This window comes from Mercenaria mercenaria, unplaced genomic scaffold, assembly GCF_021730395.1.
Source record: "Mercenaria mercenaria strain notata unplaced genomic scaffold, MADL_Memer_1 contig_4669, whole genome shotgun sequence".
NCBI lineage: Eukaryota > Metazoa > Mollusca > Bivalvia > Venerida > Veneridae > Mercenaria > Mercenaria mercenaria.
The window spans coordinates 45,391-71,180 of record NW_026462914.1 but is presented as its reverse complement, the minus strand read 5'-3'; the positions used below and the strand labels follow the sequence as shown (position 1 = coordinate 71,180).

Here is a 25,790-nt window from a genome sequence, read left to right as displayed (position 1 = left end):
AAAGAAATAATTGTTTAAGTAAAAGCATATAATATTATAACTTGTCATGCTTTAAACATGGTCAGTGATGTTCGAAATCAACTTACTGATGCTCTAAAGGCATAACCCCCCTATTTGTATTCAATTTTTGACACAAAAATAATTTTCGAAAAGTCTCCCTTAATAAAAAAATTCCAAAAAAAAAAAAAAAAAAAAAATCCGACCTACCTACCCTATTTTTTTAGCATGTTACCGGAAACAAAGAATTTATTTTAGGCCTAAGTACAGTATTATACGGTTTCAGTTTATTGTAGAATAAGAATTTTGCAAATGGCAGTCTTTTCTTCAAGCATCTTATATAATCCCAGTCAACATTCACTAACTTTATTATTAACTAATCAGTTTATTAGCAATTAATTCCTGTATTATTTTGCTTGACATAATCGCTGTTTTTCGTTGCGGACGCATTTGTTCTGTCTGTTTGGATGTTTTAGTACTGGTTTTGATAATTTCATTTGTTCCACTGAATTATGGTCATCGGAGACCTCGACTGGATATAAATGGTTTAGTGTTCTACCAATTGTTCTACCATTTGACAAATTTAATTTGGCTGATCGGTAATATCCAACATTCTACATTATTAGTTTAATCACCTTTCCCATTTTCCATAATCCCCGTGGCAAATCGTCTTTAATCAGAACTACGTCGCCAACAGTAGGTTTAAGACTTGACTGCACTCTGTATGATTTTAATTCCGACTGAGTCCTTTCACGAAGGCTAATGAGGTATTCTTTTTTCCAAATTGTCCCTTATTCCACAATTTTAACAATTTTGTCGTTGAACTTTCGTATGGTTCGTAATCTGGATCATTATCATCGTAATCCGCTTCAGGTATGCCCGTACGTGGGTTCAGTGTTAGAAAATGTCCTGGGGTTAACGTAATGTTAGAATTTATATCATCGTCCACATATAAAAGTGGTCTAGAATTGATGACACTTTCTATTTCTTTGATAACAGTCTGTAACTGAATATCAGTCAATGATCTACGTCCCAGAGATTTGCGTAATGATCGTTTAACAAGACCCACAAGTCTTTCCCAGTAACCACCATACCATGGGGCTCGCTCGACAATAAAATTCCATTTTATTCCATGATTTGATACATACGTTTGCACGTCATCGCTTTTGATAGTGTTTTGCCAGATTAAATGTATTGTGTCACTGGCTAACTTGAACTGTTTTGCGTTGTCACTGTTTATTTCCATTGGTGATCCCCGTTGCGAAATGAATCGCCGTAACGCTAATACGAACTTTTCTGTTGACATATCGTGTACTGTCTCCAAATGTACTGCACGAGTTACTAAACAAGTGAATAGGCAGACCCATACCTTTCTATATTCCCCATAGGTCTTTATGTAGATGGGTCCCAGATAATCAAGACCTGTCTTTTCAAACGCGACCGCCTCCGTAACACGTCCCTTTGGAAATGGAGGCATTGGCGGCATCTTGTACGCACCGCCCTCGATTATCCGACACAGTATGCATTGACGTAACACACTGCACACAGTAGCACGCCCACTGAGAATCCAGAATTTATATCGCACAGCACTCAGCGTTTGAGATAATCCACTATGAAGTTGCTGTTTATGAGCGCGTTCTATGATTAAATGTGTAATATGATCTTTCTTTGGTAAAAGGATAGGATACCTGGCTGCATCGCTAATATTTGCGTTTTCAAGCCTGCCTCTGCATCTGAGCAGACCATTTTTATCTATGAATACTCCAAGCTGTTGCTTTACGGTACATTTTTTACCGTTTGTTATCGACTCTTACACATCTTGATAGCACTTTCTCTGTAAATGTAATATCCACAAAATTTCGGCATGTAACAATTCATCACTTGAAATCGATTCAGTTTCACATTTCTGTTTCTTTATCCTTTTGATAAAACGTAAGACAAGGGCTGTAACTCTGAACAGCTTGATTGCAGATGAGTACTTTTCACTTTTAATTCCGCATGGAGAATTACTGTCTTAACCTAAAGCAGGCGCCTCTTCAGATTTTAACAATGGTTCATTTTTCTTCGTTTCTACATCTTGCTCAGTATTTTCCAATTTTGATTCCGCTATCACAAATTTTTCGTCAATTTTCCATTTGTTTTTCGGTTTCGATAACCAACTAGGACCATGCCACCATAGTTGATTGTTTTGTAGCTGATCCATTGTAACTCCTCTACTTGCTAAGTCTGCTGGATTTTCCTTTGTAGATACGTATCTAAACGAAATGTCACCGTGACGTTTTATTTCTTTAACTCTGTTTTTGATAAATACGGGTAACGCCTTTTCTGTTTCTGTCCATTTCAATGCACATTGCGAGTCCGTGAACAAGTAAGTTTCTTCTATTTCTAATTTCAGCTCTTTTCTCACAAATTCAATGCAACGAACTCCTATGACCATCGCCAATAATTCTAATCTTGGAATCGTCATATTTTGTTTTATATTTTGACTTTGCGAATACAAGATCCCCTTTTGTTACATTTTTATCTCCCCGAATAAGATAAATGCAACACGCATATGCATATTTTGAAGCATCGCAGAAGCAAACCAATCTGTTTTGTACTTTTGTATTTTCATCGACAACTTGTAATCCAACATATCTTGGAATTTGAGAATTTGGAATATTTACAAAATCTTCTTTGATCGATTTCCATGACAGAATGTCACTATTTTCAAGTTCATCATCCCAGTCACAATGTTTACACCACAATGATTGTAGAGGTATCTTCCCCCGAAGCAAAATCGGACAGAAAAGACCTAGAGGGTTATACACTGAAGCTATCTGTTTTAGCACTGTTCGTTTTGTAATCTGTGACGTTTAAGGTAACAAGATCGGCGCTTTGATAGAAAATGTGTCATCTTTAACATTCCAATAGTGTCCTAGCACCTTTGTCTTTTCACACCCTGACCTATCTTTAGTGGGTATAGAAGCATTCACGGATTTACTGTTTGTAGTCCATTTACGTAATTGATGCATCTCACTTTCATATGAATCCAGATGGCATTCGATAGTGGCACCCAGTAGAAATGGACTCGAAATTACGCCAAACGGCACCCTTGCGAAGCGAAATTCTTGTATATTGTCTTCGTTTACTATTGATGTATTGACATCCTTGAGCCACAGAAATCGGGTCACGTCTCTTTCTAAATGTTGTAATCCCACTTGCAGAAATGCCTTCTCTATAACTGCAACTATACCAGTTTTGTGTAATCTAAACCGCATTAAAATTCCACAGAGGTCATTTAGCTTGACAGGGCCTCTGTATAAGCATTCATTCAGACTTTTGTTGTCAGCTCTTGTCTTCGCTGATGCATCATAAACAACTCGAAGTTTGGTTGTACTTTTCGTTGGTGTGATAACTATATGGTGTGGGATATAATGTTTATATCCGTACTCTGCACATCTGTCAACTTTTTCAATAACGCCCTTTGCAAGCTGGTCTTGAATTACATCATCGTATTGCTGTTTCAGTTCAGGTTGTCTTTCGATTCGAGTAACTAATGATTTCAGTCTCCCTAATGCCAATCCACGATTTTCCGGCAATTCATCAATATCTCGTTTCCAGGGCCATGTAACCTGATATCGCCCGTCCTTGCGCTTAAGTGTATCCTTGAAATGTTGCATAATAGTTTGATCATCTGTGTTTTCCCTTTCAGTAGTTATTCCAATAGATTCAACATTCCAAAAGTCTTCGGTATCTGGTTTTGTTGGAACTACACTGTCCGCCTTTGTGAATACATTTGTTTTCGTTACGTTATTTCCATAGTTCAGAATCAACATGTTCATGTCACTAGAATCGTATTCATCAGTAACTTCTGTTCTCCCTGAAAGCATCCAGCCAAATTTTGTCGCTAATAGGTACAGTCCTTGCTGAACTTCGATTTTTTCTGTCTGCACAATGTCCAGGTAATAGTCATTACCAATTAGCAAATCAAGCATTTCTGTTTCATTTTGGGTGGGGATATTATCAGCTAATGCAAGATCCTTTGTAAGATTGTCAAACTAAGGTTGTGATTTCAATCTAACCGCCTTTCTACTGATAGTTCCAGTGATGCTGGGTACAATATTTGCAGTCAGTGTCTTGTACTCTCCGTTTTGAAGTTTAATATCGTTCTTCGTTGATTTTGTTTGTATAACCTTTTTATTTCCGCTACCAAATGTTATAAGATGAATGTTTTGCTCTCCATTTACCGCCAGGTTCAAACGATCTGCTAAACTTTGTGAAACATATGTTCGGTGACTTCCGTAGTCAAGCATAAGTCTTACATGTTCACTTTGTCCATTTCTTGCATTTTTTATTTCTGTAAATGCTGTTTGCATTAATACATTTTCATTGTAAGATAGAAGTCCTGTTTCTTCATTTTCTAATGTTTTGTTTTCACTTCCCGTGTTTTCAACATTTTCCACTTCATTGGACAAATTTGCGCTTTCATGATTTTGATTAATTTTAAATCTTTTGTCACATAAACTTCTGAGTTGTACGTTCACTTTCTTGCAGTACGTACAAACTCGTGTGCTTTTACAGTCCTTTGCTCTATGACTATCTTTCAAACATTTATAACAGCATCCTTTCAACCGTTTTTTCCTTTCATCAATTGTTTTATACCTTTTACATTCATCGCTCCAGTGCTCGCCGTTGCAGTATCTACACGCTTTCGTAGATATTTGCATAATTGCTCTATTTTCTCCCGCTACACACGCTTCTGTCGTATGTGTTGGTGTAGATTCAGACTTACGATTTCTCATTCCCGGTCCAAAGCTTCGCTCTTTTTTTTCATATGACATCGTAGCTGAGCGTCATTGTTTAATGTCGGTACTGTTCGTGTCCTTAATTGCCCTTTCACGCGCTACAATATAGTCATTTAAACGTTTGCTTATAGTTCTAACTGTCCACTTTTCGTCGACATCTTTCATGATTTCAAGCTGCAATAACACATCTTCAGGTATTTTCGATTTTATGATCGACACAATAATGTCTTGGTTGACGTTTTGATTTAGACTTTCCAGACTTCTAAAATGTTTATCAACATTGTCTATCAAATATCTCAAACTGCTAACTTTGTTTGTAGCCGACGGAATGTTTACCAGTCCCTTGTAGTGAAGATCAATTATTTCCTGTGAATTGCCAAATGTTTTCTTCAAAATATCCATTGCTACGGTATAATTTTCGCTCGACAGCGCTAATCCAACAATCGCCCTTCCTGCTTCACCGAATAATTTGCTCTTCAGGTAGGTAAAGTTTTCAATGTTTGATATCATTTTATTGTTGTGTACCGCGCTCTGGAAACAGTCCAAAAATTCAGTCCACTTAGTTTTATCACCGGCGAAAGATATCATATCTATTTTCGGTAGCTTAACTGATGACAATTTTTCAGCTTCTTTTCTGTTTGCAAATTCTTGTTGCTTCATTTGTGAAGACAGTAGTTGTTGCATATTTTACTGTAGTTGAATCAGCAGATGAGTGTCCGACTTTGATATCATTTTATTGTTGTGTACCGCGCTCTGGAAACAGTCCAAAAATTCAGTCCACTTAGTTTTATCACCGGCGAAAGATATCATATCTATTTTCGGTAGCTTAACTGATGACAATTTTTCAGCTTCTTTTCTGTTTGTAAATTCTTGTTGCTTCATTTGTGAAGACAGTAGTTGTTGCATATTTTACTGTAGTTGAATCAGCAGATGAGTGTCCGACTCTTCATGTGGTTTTTCTTCTAATTTGTCCTTTAACTTATAAAGTTTACTCAAGAAATTCTTTAGTTCTAGATAAATGTCCATTGCACGGAAACACAAACTACAGTCATCGTCCACAATTACCTCAATTTCTTCACTTTCCACCATCGATGTGACTAGTTTTTCGCTATGATTTTCTGCCTTTTCTCGGTATAAGCTAATCTTTTCCATACTTGACGAAACACTGCTTATTTTTGCATCCAACTCGTATTCCTCAGATTCCGCGGTTAACAATGATGTAGCTTTTTCAACCTCCTTTAACGTATTTCGAAACCGTCTCCTCACGCTTTTCATATATCGTAAATTCGAATTTGACGACATCGTACTAATAGTCTCCTGGCCGTCTTTTTGCTTTTCCATATTTGTTTAGTCACAGTTACAATTCATTCAACCAAATCTTCACTTTTTTAACATTTCAACCTTTCTTTATCTTTTAAATATGTTTATTTTCCGTCTTCCTCTTTACTTTTGAGACGACCCTTTCCACCGACCTTTAAGTTCTCGCATTTATTGCATAATTGCTACAGCACTTAGCCTATTTATTTCCAAGGGAAATTATCATCAGCAATTATGCTTTTTAACGACCTTTTATTACTGATCAGTAGATTATATTGTCTCCGATTTCAACGCCTAATTATTTTTGGACTGGCACACTCGTGTTTCAGCTAACAAGATATCACTGAAATTCCATTCATAAATTTTGCACACGACTCTTTACTTTGACCTGTCTGGGCAATGCCTAACACTACTTGTCTGATAAATTTGAACCTTTTCATCAATCTAACAATTTTTCTTTCAATTTTTGCTGACTCTTTTTCGTTTTGCTTTCCTATCAAACAGCAGCATATAACCCATTACTCCAGCATTTTTCGTTCACAAGCCCAATTTTATTTTCCTTTTTACAGTTTACTCCTTCTTTCTTTCTTTTATTCCATCTTCAACACATTTATTAAGAATTTAGCCAATCGTTTGTCTGCAGATCGAATCTTTACTCCAAATTGCAATGTATGCTTTAAACAAATGTCCAGATCGAAATTTCTCATAATCCTGCTGGTGTCCTTATCCGGTTCGCGGGACCAATTAATGTAGCGACCCGTAACTAATTTTCCTTTTCGCTACACTAGAAACAGTTAAATTAAATTCTGAACAACAGAGTTAGTTTTCTACAGTTTACACCCATTTTGTAACAAATATCTTGTAATTTTCTTTATTAAAATCTCTTTAAAATTTTAGATGTTGTCTGGCCTAAATACCGAATAAATCTAATCTCTTTCTCAGAAAAAAACTAGTGCCGTGTGCAAATCAAACAGCAAGTCCCAAATTTGGAGAGAGGCAAAGCTGAATAGCCAATCTATGAGTAATACTGTCGAAAAAGCTAATTATAAGCTTATCCAAAAATTGTAAGCTAGGTTTTAGGTTAGTAGAGTAAATATTACAAATTTCTCTCGCACTTCGCGACAGTTTGTGTTTAAAAATCATTCACTGATTTAGACCCGTTGTTACTTTTTTATAAATCGTTTTTATGGTGGTAACATTTATCCATAACTAGCACCTATATCAAATAGGATTTTTCCATTGTATGTCAAAAGTATTTAATTCAATTTTGCATTTATTGAAAAACTAGATAACTTGTTCGAGGGTTATATTTTTCATTGAATTAGTTTATTGATAAAAAGGAACTATCGATGTTTAAAAGATTTTTTTTATGTAATGTACCCCAGCATTAAACCATTTTATTAACTTTAACAAATCATTTTTATAAAATTACGGATATTTTCCAATTTAGCTATTTTTTCCTTCATTTTTTTTTATTCAACCTTAGATGTTCCACGAATGTACCTAATATACGAATATAGAAACTGCTAACCTAACGCTTTAAGATATTAGATCACTAATAGTAATGTTTACAAAATGGCCTTTGCTTGGAATATGCTGAAAGGTAACCGTGTTTTGCAATATTTTGCAATTTTTTAACAACTTGTACCGTGCCGTTTTTTTTATAAATTTTGTATAACTTATGGTATCTCCTAAAGCTCAAGAAGAGACATTTTTCAAAGTGATAGCCACTATCCAAAACGTTTGCAGAGAACTCATTTTAACAGTAGTTTTAATAAAAGAAACATTAAACTATTGGTATACACTTATAAAACATAAAATAAAAATTAAAATATCATTTTTTCTATGGTGCCTCAAGTAAACGGATTTAATGAGACAGAATTCATACTTCAACATTGAAAAAATAAGGTCGAATGCTGTGTTTCTGTTTTGAATATTGCTTACTCCATTTAAAAATAACCTTAGGGCAGACGTAAAACTTTCCTTAATTTCTTCCACAATATAAAATCTAAGAGTGAAAGCAAAATAGAGAATTTTCACCGAGTGTAACTCAATAGTTTTAATGATGTGTAACTCTACCCCTTCTGTTTTAGTAGTAAATTCACTTTGAACACCAAGAAATCGCGTATAAGATTCATCTTTTTCCATTTTTGTACAAGAAATCAATAATAAGTCTGGAAAGAAGAGAAAACTTACTAGAAAAAAAGGAAAATGAGGAAAAAAAATTTAGTCCCAGTAGGGCTTGAACCCACGCCTCTCTAAGAATTGCAGTAAAAGTAGGTTTATGGTAGGAATTAAATACTCTTCAAAAAGGAGGTTCTCTATAAGTGATCTAATACCTTAAGCAAAGAAGATATTCAAATTTGTATGCATCAATATTGTTTTTATTTTCATCGAATGAAATTAAAATAAAACATTTCACAAGAGGTAACGAGATGAAAGTAGAACCTAATAACCATATTCATGCAAAATGAATTTTCTGTTTATCACATATGCAAATTATTAAGAACGTCGTTTGTTTAAGAAATAAAATATCTCATTTAGTGATTTGTCGCTGGATATAATCATTGTTTGGAATTCAAATGCGAAGGAATTTTATCACGAGGACTGCGCTGCGCAATTGTGATATAATAGTACGCATCTGAACGAAAAACAATGATTTTATGCAAAAGCAAAATCACTAAATGAGATATATTACAAATGTATATATATATATATATATATATTTCTGGCAGAACAATCACACACCAAAAATATCGTGTACAACATCAAACAACAAAATGTTGCTTGTACCAAAATATTTTTGCAATGGGTTTTAGAAATAACAGAAAGAACAGATAAAATCTTAAATTACAACATAAATTTATGTATATGTCCAAATCAATAAACATCCCGTAAAGTTTTCGTTTAATACAGGAATTACATTTGTATGCACGGCTACGATTTTTGCTTCACTTGAAACTGGCACTGTATCTTCAATAACTTTTTAACAAACAAAGATAAACATGTTAGATCAAAAGTCGAGTGAAGATAAGTTATATGACCACCAACTGAGCGTTATCGTTTGAAAGTTCGTATATAATAAACACACTTACCATTGCAAAATGTGTCCTCTGTTATGTCAAAAAATAAACAAATGACGTCACTTTCAACTGCTACTAGCATTTTTCTCGCCTAAAAGCAGCAACCTAAAAAATATGCCCACCCCCTCTCCCCGCTGACTGCTGTAACTCTGTAACTACTGTTTTGCATAATGAGAAAAAATAATGAAAATAAAATTTGTCTTGAACTTACGAGTGGAACAATTTAGACTAGTATATCCAGCCTCACAACCGTTTGGACACTCCCCTGTAGTTTTGGTACATACATCACCGTTATGACAGTGGCAACTTGCAACACAGTCAGCGCCAAATCTCCCGTCGACGCATGCTGTTTAGAGTAGAAAATGACCTACTAAAATATATTGAAATGAAAAATTGTATAAATCATTACAAACTTAGTACGAAAACGCCGTTCGTGCCCATATGAACCGAGTGTCACAAAACTGTCACAAACCTGAAATTAGGGCCACCGGTTTAGATTCATTTTAGGCGAAGTATTGATTTTTTTATTTTTTTGTAAATTGATAGCTTTTTTTCTTCAGCTAAGTGCACTGTTTATTATTCTTTAAAACCTGTTTAACAATTTGAAAATGTGTTTTTAGCTTTTGTGACCGCTCTATATCCGTCGTCCGTCATGCGTCGCCCGTCTTCCGTCCGTTATCAATTTCTCAAAAAAACTTCTTCTTTAAAACCACTGGACAGATTTATATCAAACTTCAAAAGAATGATCCTTGGATGGCGCCCTTTCAAAATTTTTCCAAGGACTGAATTCCATACACAACTCTAGTTGCCATGGCAACCAAAACGCCAAACTTAGAAATCCTCATGTCCAAAACCGGAAGGCATAAAGCCTCGATACTTGGCATGTGACATGATCTAATAGTCCTCTATATTATTTGTTCAAATTGTGTCCCTAGTGTGAATAGAGGCCCCGCTCCGGAGACCCGAGTTTTACATAGGCTTATATAAGAAAACAAATCTTCTTGTCTTAAACCACACGACCTAGGCCTTTGATATTTGGTATGTAGCATTGCCTTGTGGTCCTCTACCAATATTAGTCAAATTATTACCCTGGTGTGAAAAGAGGCTCCGCCCCAGGGGTCCCAAGATTTATACTGGAAATCCTTGAAAATCTTAATTTATTTGGTGTGTAGCATTGCCTAGTGTTTCTCTAACAAGATTGTTCAAATTATGTCTCTGGGGTAAAAAGAGGCCCCGCCCCGGGGTCACTTGTACATGAGTTATATAGGAAAATTACTTCAAAAATTATCTGGTGATATTTCATAGACTGTTTAATGATAACTACCTGTTGATCTCAAGTAATAAGGGGTTACTTGACTGTGACCTTGACATACTGACCTACTTTCTTGTTTTTTAAGACACAGTCTTGAAATTTGGATGACATATACAGTTTTGCACACTGATCTTAACACTGACTTTCAGTGACTATGAATGTGACCTACTGACCTACTTTCTTTATATTTCAACATCAGTTTGACATTTGTAACATGTAGTTCATATTTGTCAGGTGAGCGATCCAGGGTCATCATGACACTCTTGTTATATTTTGTGTAAACAGTTTTTTGGACTTACTTTGATTGATTTTTTATTAAAATTATAATAACATTTTATAGGCCTCATTGTAGAAATCCTTTTTTTCTTGGAGCTGATACGAAAATAATCAACTTTTCCATTTATCTAGGACCGAGATATTTAAACGCTTGGTGATTGTTTTCACCAGTGTTGATTAAACCATGTATGCTATCATCAACTGTGTATTTTTTGCCTCGCAATGGCCTCTCGATTTGTGTGTCAAAATACTTGGTTGATGTGATACAAATACTAACACAGGACCCAAAGCGGAGACACCGATGTCAGAGTTAGAGTAAATAAAACGCTCTTTTTAAGCTATACGAAGTACGTGCCTAGTTGACTCGTCAACTTGTGTCAGCGTCGTCGTACTCGTCCAAACTTTTCATCAAAGTTTAGAAGAATTTGTCACTTTATCACTAATTGTTAGTTAACTGAATTGAGATAACCCCCATATCATCATCTACATCATATCTTGAAAAGGTCCGTAAATCTTTCATGAATCCTTTTATGGTTATACTTTTACTATATCTGTGCTATTACACAACGGATTTAAATCAAACTAAAACAGTTTTTATTACTTTCAAACATCATTTATAGTAACGTTGGTACTATTTTCTAATGAATTATTTCCCCCTTTTCCTATAATTTCAATTGAAAGTGTTGACGTACTTTGCAGTAATATCGAATTTAATTTTATTGCATATTTGGAAAGAACTTTGTTTGTTTGTGTTGGGTTTACACCGTTTTCCAACAGTATTTCAGTCATATAACGGCGGACAGTTAACCTAATCAGTATTCCTGGATTCTGTACCGGTACAAAGCTGTTCTCTGCAAGTAACTGCCAACTTCCTCAGGTGGAAGACTAATGATTTCAAACAAAATGTCGTTTATCAAATCGTCACGGAGAACATACAACCCGCAATCCGTAGACCAACGTTCTACCTACTACTTAGCTAAGTGGGCGGGCTTCGAAAGAATTATCCTTACAATCATGTTAACCATAAATTCGGCACACGTAATTTTTTCAGTTACACCCCTTAATAGATTGACCTGTACGTAAGATTGTTTGTGTACTTCAACATGTACTAAAACAGCAAATTTCAACTTACGTTTTCCTAAAAGGATGACAGAAAGGATTGTTCGGAAAAACATTTTAACAGCAAACACTCTAAAATGATATCTTTTCCTAAAGATTTTACAACATTTCATTACACACGATTCTCATATGCCTGCATCGCAACCATTTGAATGTCATACGGGTTCTTCTTTTGTAGGGCTATTTGATAGGATAACACTCAGGTATTTTGCACTGATAACTAGATCATTACAAGACATGTCATCATTATTTCAAGATCCAAATATCATTATATTTCACAAAGTGTGCAAAAAGAGCATAACGGACATTTTTCAGCATTTGTATGTCAAATGTATTTAATTCAATTTTGCATTTATAGAAAAACTAGATAATTTGTTCGAGGGTTATATTTTTCATTGAATTAGTTTATTGACAAAAAGGATCTATCGATGTTTAAAAGATTTTTTATGTAATATATCTCAGCATTAAACCATTTTATTAACTTTTAGCAAATCATTATTATGAAATTATAGATATTTTGCAATTTAGCTATTTTTTCCTTCATTTTTCTTTTATTTAACCTTAGATGTTCCACGAATGTACCTAATATACGAATATAGAAACTGCTAACCTAACGCTTTAAGGTATTAGATCACTAATAATAATGTTTAAAAAATGGCCTTTGCTTTGAATATGCTGAAAGGTAACCGTGATTTGCACGTTTTTGCAACTTTTTTAACAACTTTTACCGTGTCGTTTTTTTTAATAAATTTTGTATAACTTATGGTATATCCTCAAGCTCAAGTAGAGACAAATTTCAAAGTGATAGCCACTATCCTAAACGTTTTCAGAGAACTCATTTTACCATTAATTGTAATAAAAGAAACATCAAACTATTGGTAAACAATTATAAAACACAAAATAAAAAATTCAATATCATTTTTTCTATGGTGCCTCAAGTAAACGGATTTAATGAGACAGAATTCATACGTCAACATTGAAAAATAAGGTCAAATGCTGTGTTTCTGTTTTGAATATTGCTTACTCCATTTAAAAATAACCTTAGGGCAGATGTAAAACCTACCTTAATTTCTTCCACTATATATTATCTAAGAGTGAAAGCAAAATAGAGAACTTTCACCGCGTGTAACTCAATATTTTTAAAGATGTGTAACTCTACCCCTTCTGTTTAAGTAGTAAATTCACTTTGAACACCAATAAATCGCTTATAAGATTCATCTTTTTCCATTTTTGTATAATAGTATACCTAGAATTTTCAAAATTGTGACTTGCGTAGGCATTCTCTGAAGATGGACGACTACCATGTTAAACGTTATCTACTAGGTGCCACAAGAAAGACTTGCCCGGTAGTCACGCTTGAGATGCCCTTTATAGTGAAATAAACGAGGTCAAAGGTCATTCGGTGCATATTTTCAGATGTGTCACATAAAATACCTTGTATCTTGGTCATTTATTGGTGTAGAATAACAACAATGGTATCAATATGAAGCCAGGGCTTTCTACATTTATTTACAAACACTTAATTAAAAAATTTCTCATTTACATACTTATGAATATTCATGAAATCTTAAAAAATGGGCAGATAATTCGTTAAAAATGTTATTATTAAATAATACAAAGATAAAATCTTCACTATTTGTGTTTATAAATGGACAAAAATAAGTAATATTACATTTGAAACATTACTTTATATAAATATATAACTGTTTGTATCATTATTTATTGTTTGCAAGAGTAAATACTGTCAAAAGTGGGCGGGGTATATTAATCATAAAAAAAAAACAAATATTAAAAAAATGACAATATTTACATTTCTCAAATATAAACCATATTTTGAGATAGTAAGATATTTCGATTTTGGAATAATGTTCTTCATAAATATTAATTAAGAGCTTTTCAGCTCATTTGAATACTCATGAATATTAATTTAAATGTATCAAATATGCATTTAAAACGTTCATTTAGTACACATATATCTGTTCTTAACCATTGATAAGAATCTTATCAGTTTTATAAATGTCCAAGTTAAGCTTGTAAATATTCCGTGCATTAAGAATATATATTATTAGTATTTAACACTTATACAAATACTGCACAACGTAGTTTACACAGTTCAATCTTGCTCATAGTCTTTTCTCTATACACAATACCATAGGACTTTGTTTTAAAAATGTCACAACTTTATTGTCCTTGTTGCCATGTACATTTCTATAGTTGGTATATAAATAACTTCGCATGCACATTCAAACATGCAAACCCTGTTGGATCGGTAGCATCTGCACATTTAATGGTACATTTCGTCTTGCAATCCACATTAGTATATGATATGTTATGTTGGGTATTATAGGAATACAGTTATACATGTCACCCGTGGTATCATTTGTATGCATGCAAACTTAGATCCATTATTTTACGCTATTGATGCAAAGTTGTGAAGCGTAATTGGTATGTATATAACTGGCATATATATAGCTATGATGGTCTGTCTGTATAAACAGGATACACATGTTGTCAGTCTGTATAACCCAGATACCCAAAGTGTCCAGCATCTATACCTAAGGTACCGACAGTTGCCTCTTTCTATGCCACGGCCACTCAAAGTGTATCTCTATGTATCACTAATCTGACCTGTATGTTTATCCATATTACATACCTAGAGTGACCTGTCTACCTTGGATACATTGCCGGTCTTTATGTATATCAAGGATATCCGTATTGGCATACATATATAGCCCAGATAGCCTGTATGTATACAATGGATACCACGAGAGGCCTGTTTGTACACCTCGGATATCCATAGTTTTCTGTATATATAACCAGGAAGACCTATATACCCAGTATACCCAGAGTGGTCTTTATATATCGCAAGTTTACAAATAGCAGTACCCAGGATCCAATAGTGGTCTGTATTTATAGCCAAGAAGACCTGACAGTATACCAAGGATACCCAGATAGACCTGACTTTATACCTAGGGTACACCGGTGGCATGTACTTATACCCAGGATATTCATAGTGGTGATATTAAGTAAACGGTCAGGATTTTTGTATACCCAGGATACTTTAGGTGGCCTACCTAGGATGCACTCAGGTGACCTGTCTATATACCAGGCATACTAAATGCATAATTATACTGGCCTAGTGTATAGCAACGATGGTCTGCCTGTATACCCAGTTTTTTTTTACTTAGAAAGGCTTATTTTTTGAAACCGGGATATCCATAATGGCCAGTATATATGGCAACGATGACATGTTTGTATAGCCAGGCTACACAGAGTGGCATGGCGCTATACCGTGGATACATAGGTAACCTGTCTGTATACCAATGCCAACCTGAATGTATAGCCGTGATGGCGTGTCTATATACTCAAGATACCCAGAATGGTGTGTATGTAAATCGAAGATACCCTTAGTAGCCTTTATATACAACTGTAAAGCCAGGATGACATGTCTGTATACCAAGAATATCCAGAGTTGCAAGGAAACTTCGGTTTGCCCTTCTGTATGTCCAGAATACCCAGAATTGCCTGTCTGTGTATTCAGTATACCAGTATTTGTCAGTATGTATACATGTGTAGCCAATATGACCTGTCTGTATGCACAGGATACCCAGATAGGCCTTTTTGTAAACCCATGACCTGTATTTATTGCCAAGGTACCCAAAGTGGACTGTATGTATGGCCAGGGTGGCTATACATGTATGCACAAAACACACAGAGTGAATGATTGTATAACTAAGATACCTATAGTGGAATGTACATGTATGTATACCCAGGATAATTTTTCTGTATAACTAGGATACCCATTTTATCTGTCTCTGTATCCAGGCTACCTATTGTTGTCTATATGTATATCCAAGTTTTCCCTAGATGACCTTTTGTACATTCTCCAGTAAATTAGAAAAACTGAACATACTGACTTCTAGACGGTCACTGTGAAAAGCGGCTGTCTTATTGGTTGTCTGAGATGGTGTCAACCTGATTTAGAATAGTGATGTTTTTCAATCACAATACAGTGCTAAACTACATAAAACAACTATGCAAACTCTATAATGTACGCAAAGAAACCGTAACATATTGACATTTGGCAGCCATTTTGAAAAATGAGCGCCATTTTGGTTATCTGAGGTTGCCTACGTGGCATATGGTCTTATTATCAGTTGTATTTATCAATCTTAATATTGCAATAAATTACATTAAAACTTATGTAAACGCTCATATATTTGCATACTTTGAACATACTTACCTAACGTGGTTATTTTGGTCGCCATTTTGATAAAAGTGGCAGCCATATTGGCTGTGTGACATAGGTTCACAGTTTGAAATAGCTGGCAGATATGTACCTTATACAAAAGAATTGCCTTGCTTTTGTGAAAACAACTACACAATTATGCTAAAGATAACTGTTGGTCAGAAGTCAACTCAACCCACCCACTTCTAGCAGTATCTACACATAAAACACTTTTGATGGCGATATAAACAGTTGCGTTTATCAAGAAATGAGTATCCCACATATCATTTGTTACCTTTCTGTTTTTCAAATCATGAAAATTATATATAAAACAATAAATATTGTACAGTTGTACATACATGCCGATTGTTATCGTAATTTTGTACGATTTTGTCATTTTCATTAATATTAGTTAATATGCAAATGAGCTAATTTGCATATAGTGATTTATTTTCATAGTTAAAAACTATTGGCTTCAATTAAATACCATTTGTGCTCATTTATTTCATCAAAATGGCGAAGATATGATGCCATATAAGTGAAATTAATAGAAACTGCACTTAATGACCTTTGACCTAATTTCTTGGCCTTAATTTGACCTTAGAATTGTGACTACCGGCATCAATGAACTACTTATATCATATACTTCACATATAACACATAAAACTTTTATCTTCACGAAATGCCTACGTAGGTGTTTTCCAGCCACATATATGAAAATAATTGGTAAACTACAAGAAATCAATAATAAGTCTTGAAAGAAGTAAAAAGGAAAATAAGGAAAAAAAATTGGTCCCAGTAGGGCTTGAACCCACGCCTCTCTAAGAATTGCAGTAAAAGTAAGTTTATGGTAGGAATTGAATACTCTTAAAAAAGGAGGTTCTCTATTAGTGATCTAATACCTTAAGCAAAGAAGATATTCAAATTTTTATGCATCAATATTGTTTTTATTTTCATCGAATGAAATTAAAATAAAACATTTCACAAGAGGCGTTTTATTTTTCATGCAACAAGATGGAAGTAGTATCTAATAACCATATTCATGCAAAAATGAATTTCCTGTTTATCACATATGCAAATTATTAAGAACGTCGTTTGTTTAAGAAATAAAATATCTCATTTAGTGATTTGTCGCTGGATATAATCATTGTTTGGAATTCAGATGCGAAGGAATTTTATCACGAGGACTGCGCTGCGCCCTTGTGATATAATAGTACGCATCTGAACGAAAAACAATGATTTTATGCAAGAGCAAAATCACTAAATGAGATATATTACACAATGTATTTCGATTCTAACATGATTGTAAGGATTTTTAAAGAACAACCATGACGACATCCATTGGTTTCTTCTTAGCGCGCATCTTTGCCGTTTGATGCTATGACGTAATAAATGTGACGTCAGAAAAATGAATTACAGTACATGAATAAAATCTTCTTTGTTTAATTGGAAAATGAATCGGTTTGTGTTAGAATTTCATTTAGAGCGAGCGACAGCAACATCTACGCATTTTCCGCACAGCCCAAAAAAACGTCTTATTGTGGAAGTAAACGAAAATAAGTTTACAGCATCAACGAAGATATTGAATAAGAAAGTGTAGTTGTACGAGTTGGATACAACTCGAAATTCCCGATAATGTTAATATTTTGTTGCGGTTTTATTTTCTGGTGTTTCAAACGGTCTCCTCAGTGATGTTCCTTTGCGTAAGGTTACTATTTGTACACTCGAATATAACGGTTGGAATGTATCATAGGCGGGTCGCGATCAATGTAAACTCTACATTTTGATTTGAAATAATTTGATTTACCATAGAAAATGAGGTCTTATAACTATTGAAATCCTTATAGTGTTATTCAGTTTGTTACAATTACCCTTTTTGTGTTTCCTATTGTTTCGATTTTCGTAAAGGTTACATGTTGCAGGAATCATATAACAGGTGCTAATTCTATAATATTTATGACCGGAAAAATTATAATCATATGGATTCATTTTTGAAATGACCCCTGTCCGTCTGTTTTTATTTTTCTGACTTATAAATGATACGGATCAAAAGAGCATTATTTAACAGACCTAGCACAAAGTTTATGACAAATAAAGGTAGAAAGATCTCTTAAGTGAAATAACCTCACTTTTCTGAACACGTTTTTTTGGTATGTGTTTTCCTCGAGTTAAGACACTACATTATACCCCAGTCACACATACGGCGCGGACATCTACGTCTAGCCATGATAAAAAGGTGAAACCTTTTATCCTTCCTAGGGTCCCCTTTTGTAGTAACCCATATAAATCCGTACCAATTACGGCTGGGTACGTCGAAGGGTTACTATTTTTAACCCACTGCAAAAAGGGTCAATAAGGGGATTAGGTCCCGTTATTTCGAAAATAGGGGAGTTAGGGGTGAAAAAAAAAAAAATTTAACGCCAAATATACATCCCTATTGGGAACATCTAGATCGGGTCCTTTAATTTGTCATGCTAACGGATCCCGTATACGCCGAATATCATAAATGTATTTTTCCCCTAATATGCAATAACGAATTTTTTAAAAAAAATCCCAAAAAAAGGGTGTTTTTCGGCCTCTTTAACATAAGTTTTTTTTCATGTATTCGAAGGGTTTTGAATTTTTTCCCTTTATTTCCCCCGTTTTTTGAAATATAGGGAACACGTATACGAGTGTAAATTCCGAATAACTTTATGGGATCCCGTTTTTGTCATTACGGACGTGATTGCACTTTATCGGGGATATAGGACTTGTATTTCTAATATAGGGGCTTGGGTTTTTTTCCGTAAGCATATATACGAGTTACGGATCCCGTATTTTTGTCATATGGGATGTGATTCTCTAATTAGGGGCATTTTTGGGAAATTGTATTTTCAAATTTAGGGGCTTCGGATTTTTTCCGTTACGCAGATATACAAGTATAGGGATCCCGTATTTTGTCATATACGGGATATCAAAACTGTACTTTTGATAAAGGGCTAGGACTAGCCCCGTAAGCGGGGTATACCAATATACGGACCCCTACTTTGTCATATAGGGGGAAATTTCAACTGAAAATTTTTTATTTAACGGCTACGATACCCCGAAATGCATGGTTACGAAATTTTAGGATCCCACTTGTGTCATATACGGAATTTTTTTTTCATGTGATATACGGGGATAACGAACCTTGTTTTTGTTTTAAACGGGCCAGTTTTTTCCCCGTTTTGCAATTGAAATTTTAAAAAATTTAATATTTGTGTCCATTTAGACTGTTTTGGTTTTCGTATTGGGGAAAATTCAGGCCGTATTTCAAAAAGATACTTTTCCCAACTTTTCCCGTTTATGATTGTAGTATAAAAATCCCGTATTTTTCTTTTTTTGAATGTTTTGTTAGGGGCCACACTAAAGATAAAAATAAATGGGGTGATACCTACAGCAAATAGGGTATTTAGAAAAAAGAAAGACAAAGACAGGGTATGAGAAAAAAAACATATTGTTATTAATTGGAGACTGTCGTTTTAAAACAAAATTTTTTTTATTCAATTAATTTTTTTTTAATATCAGTTTTTCAAACGTTTGAATCATTTTCTTTCTTGCCCAAAAATGAAATAAGAAAATTTTAAAATGTGAGTTCAAAAACATAAAGCATTTTTTTGATATTTTATTTCTTTTAAAATTTTGAAAAACTAGCAATTGCAATTTTAATTCTCCCGGGGTTTGACTCAACTAATCATTTGAGATCACTTCTTTTATTTTGTTGTACATGTTTGTTTTCCCATAATCGGTTACCGCTATGGGCTTTTCGATTTCCCGTCTTCAAAAAAGAGCAGTACATCCTCCAATGTCCAAAGTGTCTTTAAAAAGACGCAGTTGGGTCTGTACTGGAACACGATATGTAGAGGTTACAAATGATAACCCATGGAATACTCATAATAAAAGTTTTATTTTTGTTCGTGTCATGGAAGAAATGGCCTCCGGTGCTGTCTCATCTTTGAAAAATGTAAAATTTCACACAAAAGTATTTTTATCGGAAAATAAATATCGTCCCGTTTCTGATTCCAGAAACAATCTTGTGTCAACTGGAAAAAAAAAATGCCGCATTAAAAGTTATAAAAAAGGCCCTTTGCAATTCTAGAACTGATAATTATTCTATTAAGATGAAAAATTTTGCGAAAAAAGACATGTGGGATGACGACATCATTAAGTGTCAGCGCCCATATCATTTCGGCAAAAAGAAATTAGATACTTTTAAACGCCCCTTTGGTATTTGATACAAGTATTATGTAGTTTTTTTTTGCATTTTTGGTTATATTATTTAAAATCTATCCCCCCTATTATTTTAATAAAATCGGGTGTTCATAGTGCCGTAACTTTTGGGGTCAACCTCCCTTTTTTTGGGGGATTGTCTTAAAATGACATCAGTAAAACTAAATAGGGGAGGATTTTTTTTCAAGAGTTTTACCTGTCACAAAATTTCAAAACAATAAAGGCGGTAATGGGATAAAATAAAACTTTTTTCCCCCATTTTTTTCCCCTACCAAAATGTCAAAACTACACCCCGGTTAATTTAAACCAACGCTGTGTTAACGAAAACATCTAAATTTGTTCTTAACCGTCCGCCATTACGCAATCCCCCGGGTTTAAAACTTATTAAAAAAATGCACAATAAATCTTTTGTACAGTTTGGAAAAATTATGGGTTGATAACAGCACCCCTCCATACCAGAGGTTAGGGGTTTCCCCGGGGATTTTGCGAACTCTGACGTGAGAAGCATAACAGGCTTTGTTGCTTTTTTTAAATTTTTTTTCAAACATCTTTTTAAAATTTTGTACTGAAAAAGTTCTAAAACTATATTTGCCTCAAAAACTTTTAATATTTGGTTAAAAAATCGGGGGTTTTCCAGAATTTAATTCGCGGTCATATAATATTCTTAGACTATAAAATATTCATCAAAACGCCCCTCTTTTTATCTTTTCAAATAAAAAAAATGCTTGTAAATCGGGATTAAAATTATCCAATCAAAATAGATTAACCCAAAACAAAATATAATAAAAAAATTCAGGGTAAAATATGTTTCATTTTTTTCATATTAAGTTGCCGAATATTCGAAAATAATTTTAAAACGGAAAACAGTCAATCTGTGAAAAAATGAAAAAAAGGGTACTAGTTTGATTGAATTTTTTGAAGATCGAATTTACAGACATACCGCATGTCTTCGTGCAGGAAACAGCCTGGCTAGATAAAAAAAAGGGAGACATAAAAAGATAGACCTTCCCGCAGATGTTTATTTTTCTCACATTTTTTCTTTTCGAAATAATTTAACCCCAGCAAACAGGCTTTAATTTTCCCTAATCAATTTTCCTTAAAATCACGGTTGTTTGCGAAAAATTTCACAATAACAAGGGATAAATTTTGAAAGGGTTCGAAAAAAAAGCCAATTATCAGTTCATAAGGATCCCTTTTAGCGAAGTTTCACTTTGAATTTAAAAATGGAATCATTTTGTTTTTTAAAACTTTTAAAAAAAATTTCATATATAGAAAAAAGAGGGTCGCGCCGGAAACGAACCCTGACCCCCAGCGGCAATAAAGAAGTTTTCCACTGTCGTTACAATTTTAAACGCAAGAGGGGGTTTATTTTTTAATGCGCTTTTAAAAATAAAATTTTTTATCGTAAAATTAATTAAACTTAATTCCATGTTTTTCCCGTAACATTATAGTCGTCAGTATACTACAAAATTATAACCTTATATCCTATATCAAAAAAATTTTTCCCGGCCATGAAAAAACCCAAAAAGGGGTTTTGCGCTCATGGATGAGACCACCTGCGATCCGTCATCGGTCGGGATCCTGCTGTTCGTTTTCAAAGCTTTTGGAAATTAGAAAAACTGTTAGCGAACGCAGGACCTAGCAGACTGCGCGGATGGCAGTGTTTTCCCGACCATGCTGGTCAAAAACAAAACTATTTGGGTTTTCTCAGGGAAAGGCTCATTATTTTTTTTTTTTCTTTCTTGTGGGAGGCGGAGGCCGTCCTTTTTTGTTTGTTTAAAACATTTTTTTTCTTAAATTTTTTTTAAAACCCCAAGATTGTACAGTTACACAAAAAATAAGATAATTTAATTGTTAAATGTTTAATCCCCTTTTTAAAATTTCTTGTGATTACTATTCCCTGGGGATAAAAATATCCCGGTCAGTTTTTGTTTCAAGCTGTTAAACCCCTTATACAAAGAGATAGGACTTTAAATTTTATGTTTTAAGGGTTTAACCTGTTAATACTCATCTTGCGCCCTGCTAAAAAAAAACTTTTGGGGTAATTTTAGATTTCCGCGTAAAAGGGAGTAAAACAGAAAACTGAAAAATCCAAAATGGGAAATTCGAACTTTATTTGTTAAAATGTCAAAAGGGTCCCTTTGAAAATCGATTTAAAAAACAGCAAAGTGAGCTTTTACTTTTTTGTTTTTAATGTGGGGCCCCCCAAATTTAAGTTTTGTTTTAGAGAAATATGTAACTTTTTTAAATTTTAAACCAAATTCATTTTACTAAAATTACTTTTTTTGACAATAAAAAAGTTTTAATATAATACGACTTGTTCCCATTTCATTTTAATTTTAAAATTTAAAATTTTATTAAAGTACTCTTTTGTAAACCTTTCCCTGAAATCATCAAAAAAAAATATAATGCCCAAAAGCTTTTAGTACGTTTAACCCCACCCCCACCCCTGTTACAACAACAACACTTTGTACAAATCGAAAAATTTGGATTTTTTTTTCTCCCCCTTTAAAAGGGTTTTAAAGAGGTTACAAAAAAATTGGAAAGCAAGATCTTAGTTGTTGTATTTTGGGTACTATAAAATTCTAAACTTTCGATAATAATCAAATTTCAAAAAAATTTTTATTACCCCAACCTTTTTTTTATAAATACTTTGAAAAAAAAAAACGCATCAAACCCGTGAATGTTTTCAAATCTGTAAGAAAAATAATCTGAAATGTATTAATTTCTTCATACGCACTGATATTTTCGCAGAAAAAAACTTTTTCTCTCTAAAAGGGGCAAAGGGTGTTGTAATTTTTTGCAAAAATGTCTCTAAAAAAAGCGTTTTTTGTCAATTACGGGGGCCCATTTTTTAAAAAAAAAAGATTGTAATTTTTAACTTATTAATGCTTTTCCGGAAATTCCCGTTTTAAACGAATGAATGAACGGGCGGCCCCTTTTTCTTTTTAAAGCTAGCCCCACCCTATTCTCGAAATTTTAAAATTTTATTGGGGGTTTTTTTTTCCTTTCAATTAAACTCGTTTAAAACCCCCAAAGGTATTTATCAAAAGATTTTTGCAGATTTTGTTTTTTTAATTCAAACACCCCCCTCAAAAATTTGGGGACTGACATCCTTTGCTATCGATAAAGAATAATGAAATAATAGTTAAATGATTGTTTTGAAAAGATATCATTTAAAGAATGAATGAATGAACTATTAACGGCTATTCTGAATTTCTTTTTTTAAAATTTTTTAAAATTAAACCGACCCCTTTTGACGCTTCTGAAATTTTTTTAAAAAAACCCCTTTCCATTAATTGAAAAATAATTCATGGGCTGTTTGTCAAAAAAAAAATCTTTTTTTAAAAAATTTAAAAAATAAAAACAATAATCAAATAAATACTTACTCGTGCTTCCTTTTCCCCCTGAAAAATGCAATTACAGATTTTCGCATCGGTCACTTGAGCCCAAAGTTATCGCTTCGGGATATGAGCCGCGACGTGCGAAGCGGTTTTCCCCCCTGTTGGATACTAATATTTTGCTTAAAGATCCCAATTAAATTCCTAATTTTTATGAGTTTCTGTATTTTCAATTTTCGGGAAAAAAGTTAAAATTGTCAGACTGGGTTTCCAGGGTTGGGGAATGGGTTTACTGTTTATTTAATTTGGGACAATTATTACAAATTAATTTTTCAGAAAATGTTTTGGGAGAAAATTTTATGTACAGTTTTTTTCGTGGAGTGGGTAAATCATGTAAATCTTATAAATTTTATTTAATGAAAGACACACTAAACTTTGCCAAAATTTTTTTGAGCGTTTTGTTAAATTTTTAACAAAAATTTTTTATTTTTTACTTTAATCAGTCACCCATCCCCGTTACCCCGTTACATTGCTTTTAAAATAAAGAAAAGGGTGTTTTCGCTACCTTTTTTTCTTTATAAATTTTTTTTTTTCTCTTTAAAGTATTTTTTTTTAGTACGCTTGTGACGGTAATGGTTTTTTTCTTTTTTTCTAAATATTTTTTATTCTTTTTTTTCAACGATGAATACATAACTTTTAATAAATGGCCATAAATTTCACGGGCGTTTCAAAAAATAAAATTTTCAAATAAATTTAAGGGGAAAAATATGGCCAAAATCGAACCCATACCCTTTTGGGGCCCAAACGCTTTGCCGCCCCGCTACCGCCCGATAGATAATTCAAAAAAAATTTTAATGTACTATTTTTACGCTATTTATCTTGCATTTAAAATGAATTTTTTGAAATAAAAAGAAATATTCAATGTGCTAGGGCAATTCTAAAGGACCCCACATCCACGAGGAATAAAATAGTCTGCCAAGGGGTTTCACAGTGAATAAGGGGGGAAAAGGAAAATTTTTTTTTATCAGTGCCATTTGCACCAATTTGCCTTTTAGTCCACGTGCGAACTGTTTATTTAAAACGTGCGCCGTAAACTATCTTAGCTAAACCCCTCGCATTTATTCTATCACGTTTGCAGTTGTTAGCTGCACGTGCGAAATGAAAATTTTCCAACAACTTCGAATTCCCTTTTTTCAAAAAAGAAACACTTCTTTTGAATTCATTTCTTAAATAAATTCCTTATGAAGACTCCATTAGAAAAATTGCTGTTTTTTCAAGCTTTTTCTTGACACTAACAGTGCCACTGTTAGTTTTTTAATGGGAATGGTATTAAAAGCTGTCACTTTCGCACGTATAGTTTTCCCCCCCGCCACGTGTAATTACCACATACGCACGGGAGCTACACGGGGCACAGAAAAATAAATATTTCCTATGCCTGCTTGCCAAAGTACTAACATTCAAAATTTCTTCGAAATAAAAGTCAACGGGTTGAAAAAAATTTTTTTTGCTTAATGTTTAAAAAAGTAACAGCTGAAAAGGGCATTTCAAAAAGGTATAAATACTATTTTTTATAGCTCTTTGAATTTTATTAAAACGGGAAAGATTGGTAGATTTTGTGCTTTTTTTTATGACCCAAAAAACAGTTTCTCATGTTGGTTTAAAATCCGCCCTACCCGGGTTTGGGGTTTCCCTGTTGATGGTTTTGATCTACTTCAAACCCAAATTGCCATTTCCCCCTGCGGGGGTTAAGCCTCATCAAGTGTTAAAATTCTCCCTGGGGAAGAATTTAACGGTGTCGCTCGTGATGAAATAACACGTTAGGGCACCTGGGGGATTCCTCCCCAAAAAAAGGGAAAATCGTAAAGACCATAATTTTGTCAGCGCAAATTTAATCCCAACAAAAAAAACAAAAAAAACCCCTCTCGGGGGTGAACGATACTGTATTAAATCGAACGAAAGGGGTTTTTTCGAATTTTGGACGCAGACAATTTATCGTTATTTTGCATCGTAAAAATATTAGAATTTTTTTCATAAGAAAAAATACTACTGTTATATACTTTTAAATAAAAATTAAAAAAGGTT

The 25,790-nt window shown here is 33.7% G+C and overlaps 2 protein-coding genes across 2 annotated transcripts; both read right to left on the bottom strand.

The window, feature by feature from the left end:
- Positions 1-727: 727 nt before the first annotated feature.
- LOC128554045 (uncharacterized) lies at positions 728-1,483 on the bottom strand. The gene has a single exon (XM_053535256.1). It carries the CDS (start codon positions 1,481-1,483, stop codon positions 728-730), a length of 756 nt encoding a protein of 251 aa, XP_053391231.1.
- Positions 1,484-2,852: 1,369 nt separating this feature from the next.
- On the bottom strand, positions 2,853-3,974 carry LOC128554044 (uncharacterized). The gene has a single exon (XM_053535255.1). It carries the CDS (start codon positions 3,972-3,974, stop codon positions 2,853-2,855), a length of 1,122 nt encoding a protein of 373 aa, XP_053391230.1.
- Positions 3,975-25,790: the final 21,816 nt, after the last annotated feature.

Excerpts from the sequence above, each read along its gene's own strand:
- LOC128554044 (XM_053535255.1), bottom strand. The coding sequence starts at position 3,974 with ATGCTTGATTTGCTAATTGGTAATGACTATTACCTGGACATTGTGCAG.
- LOC128554045 (XM_053535256.1), bottom strand. The coding sequence starts at position 1,483 with ATGCCGCCAATGCCTCCATTTCCAAAGGGACGTGTTACGGAGGCGGTC.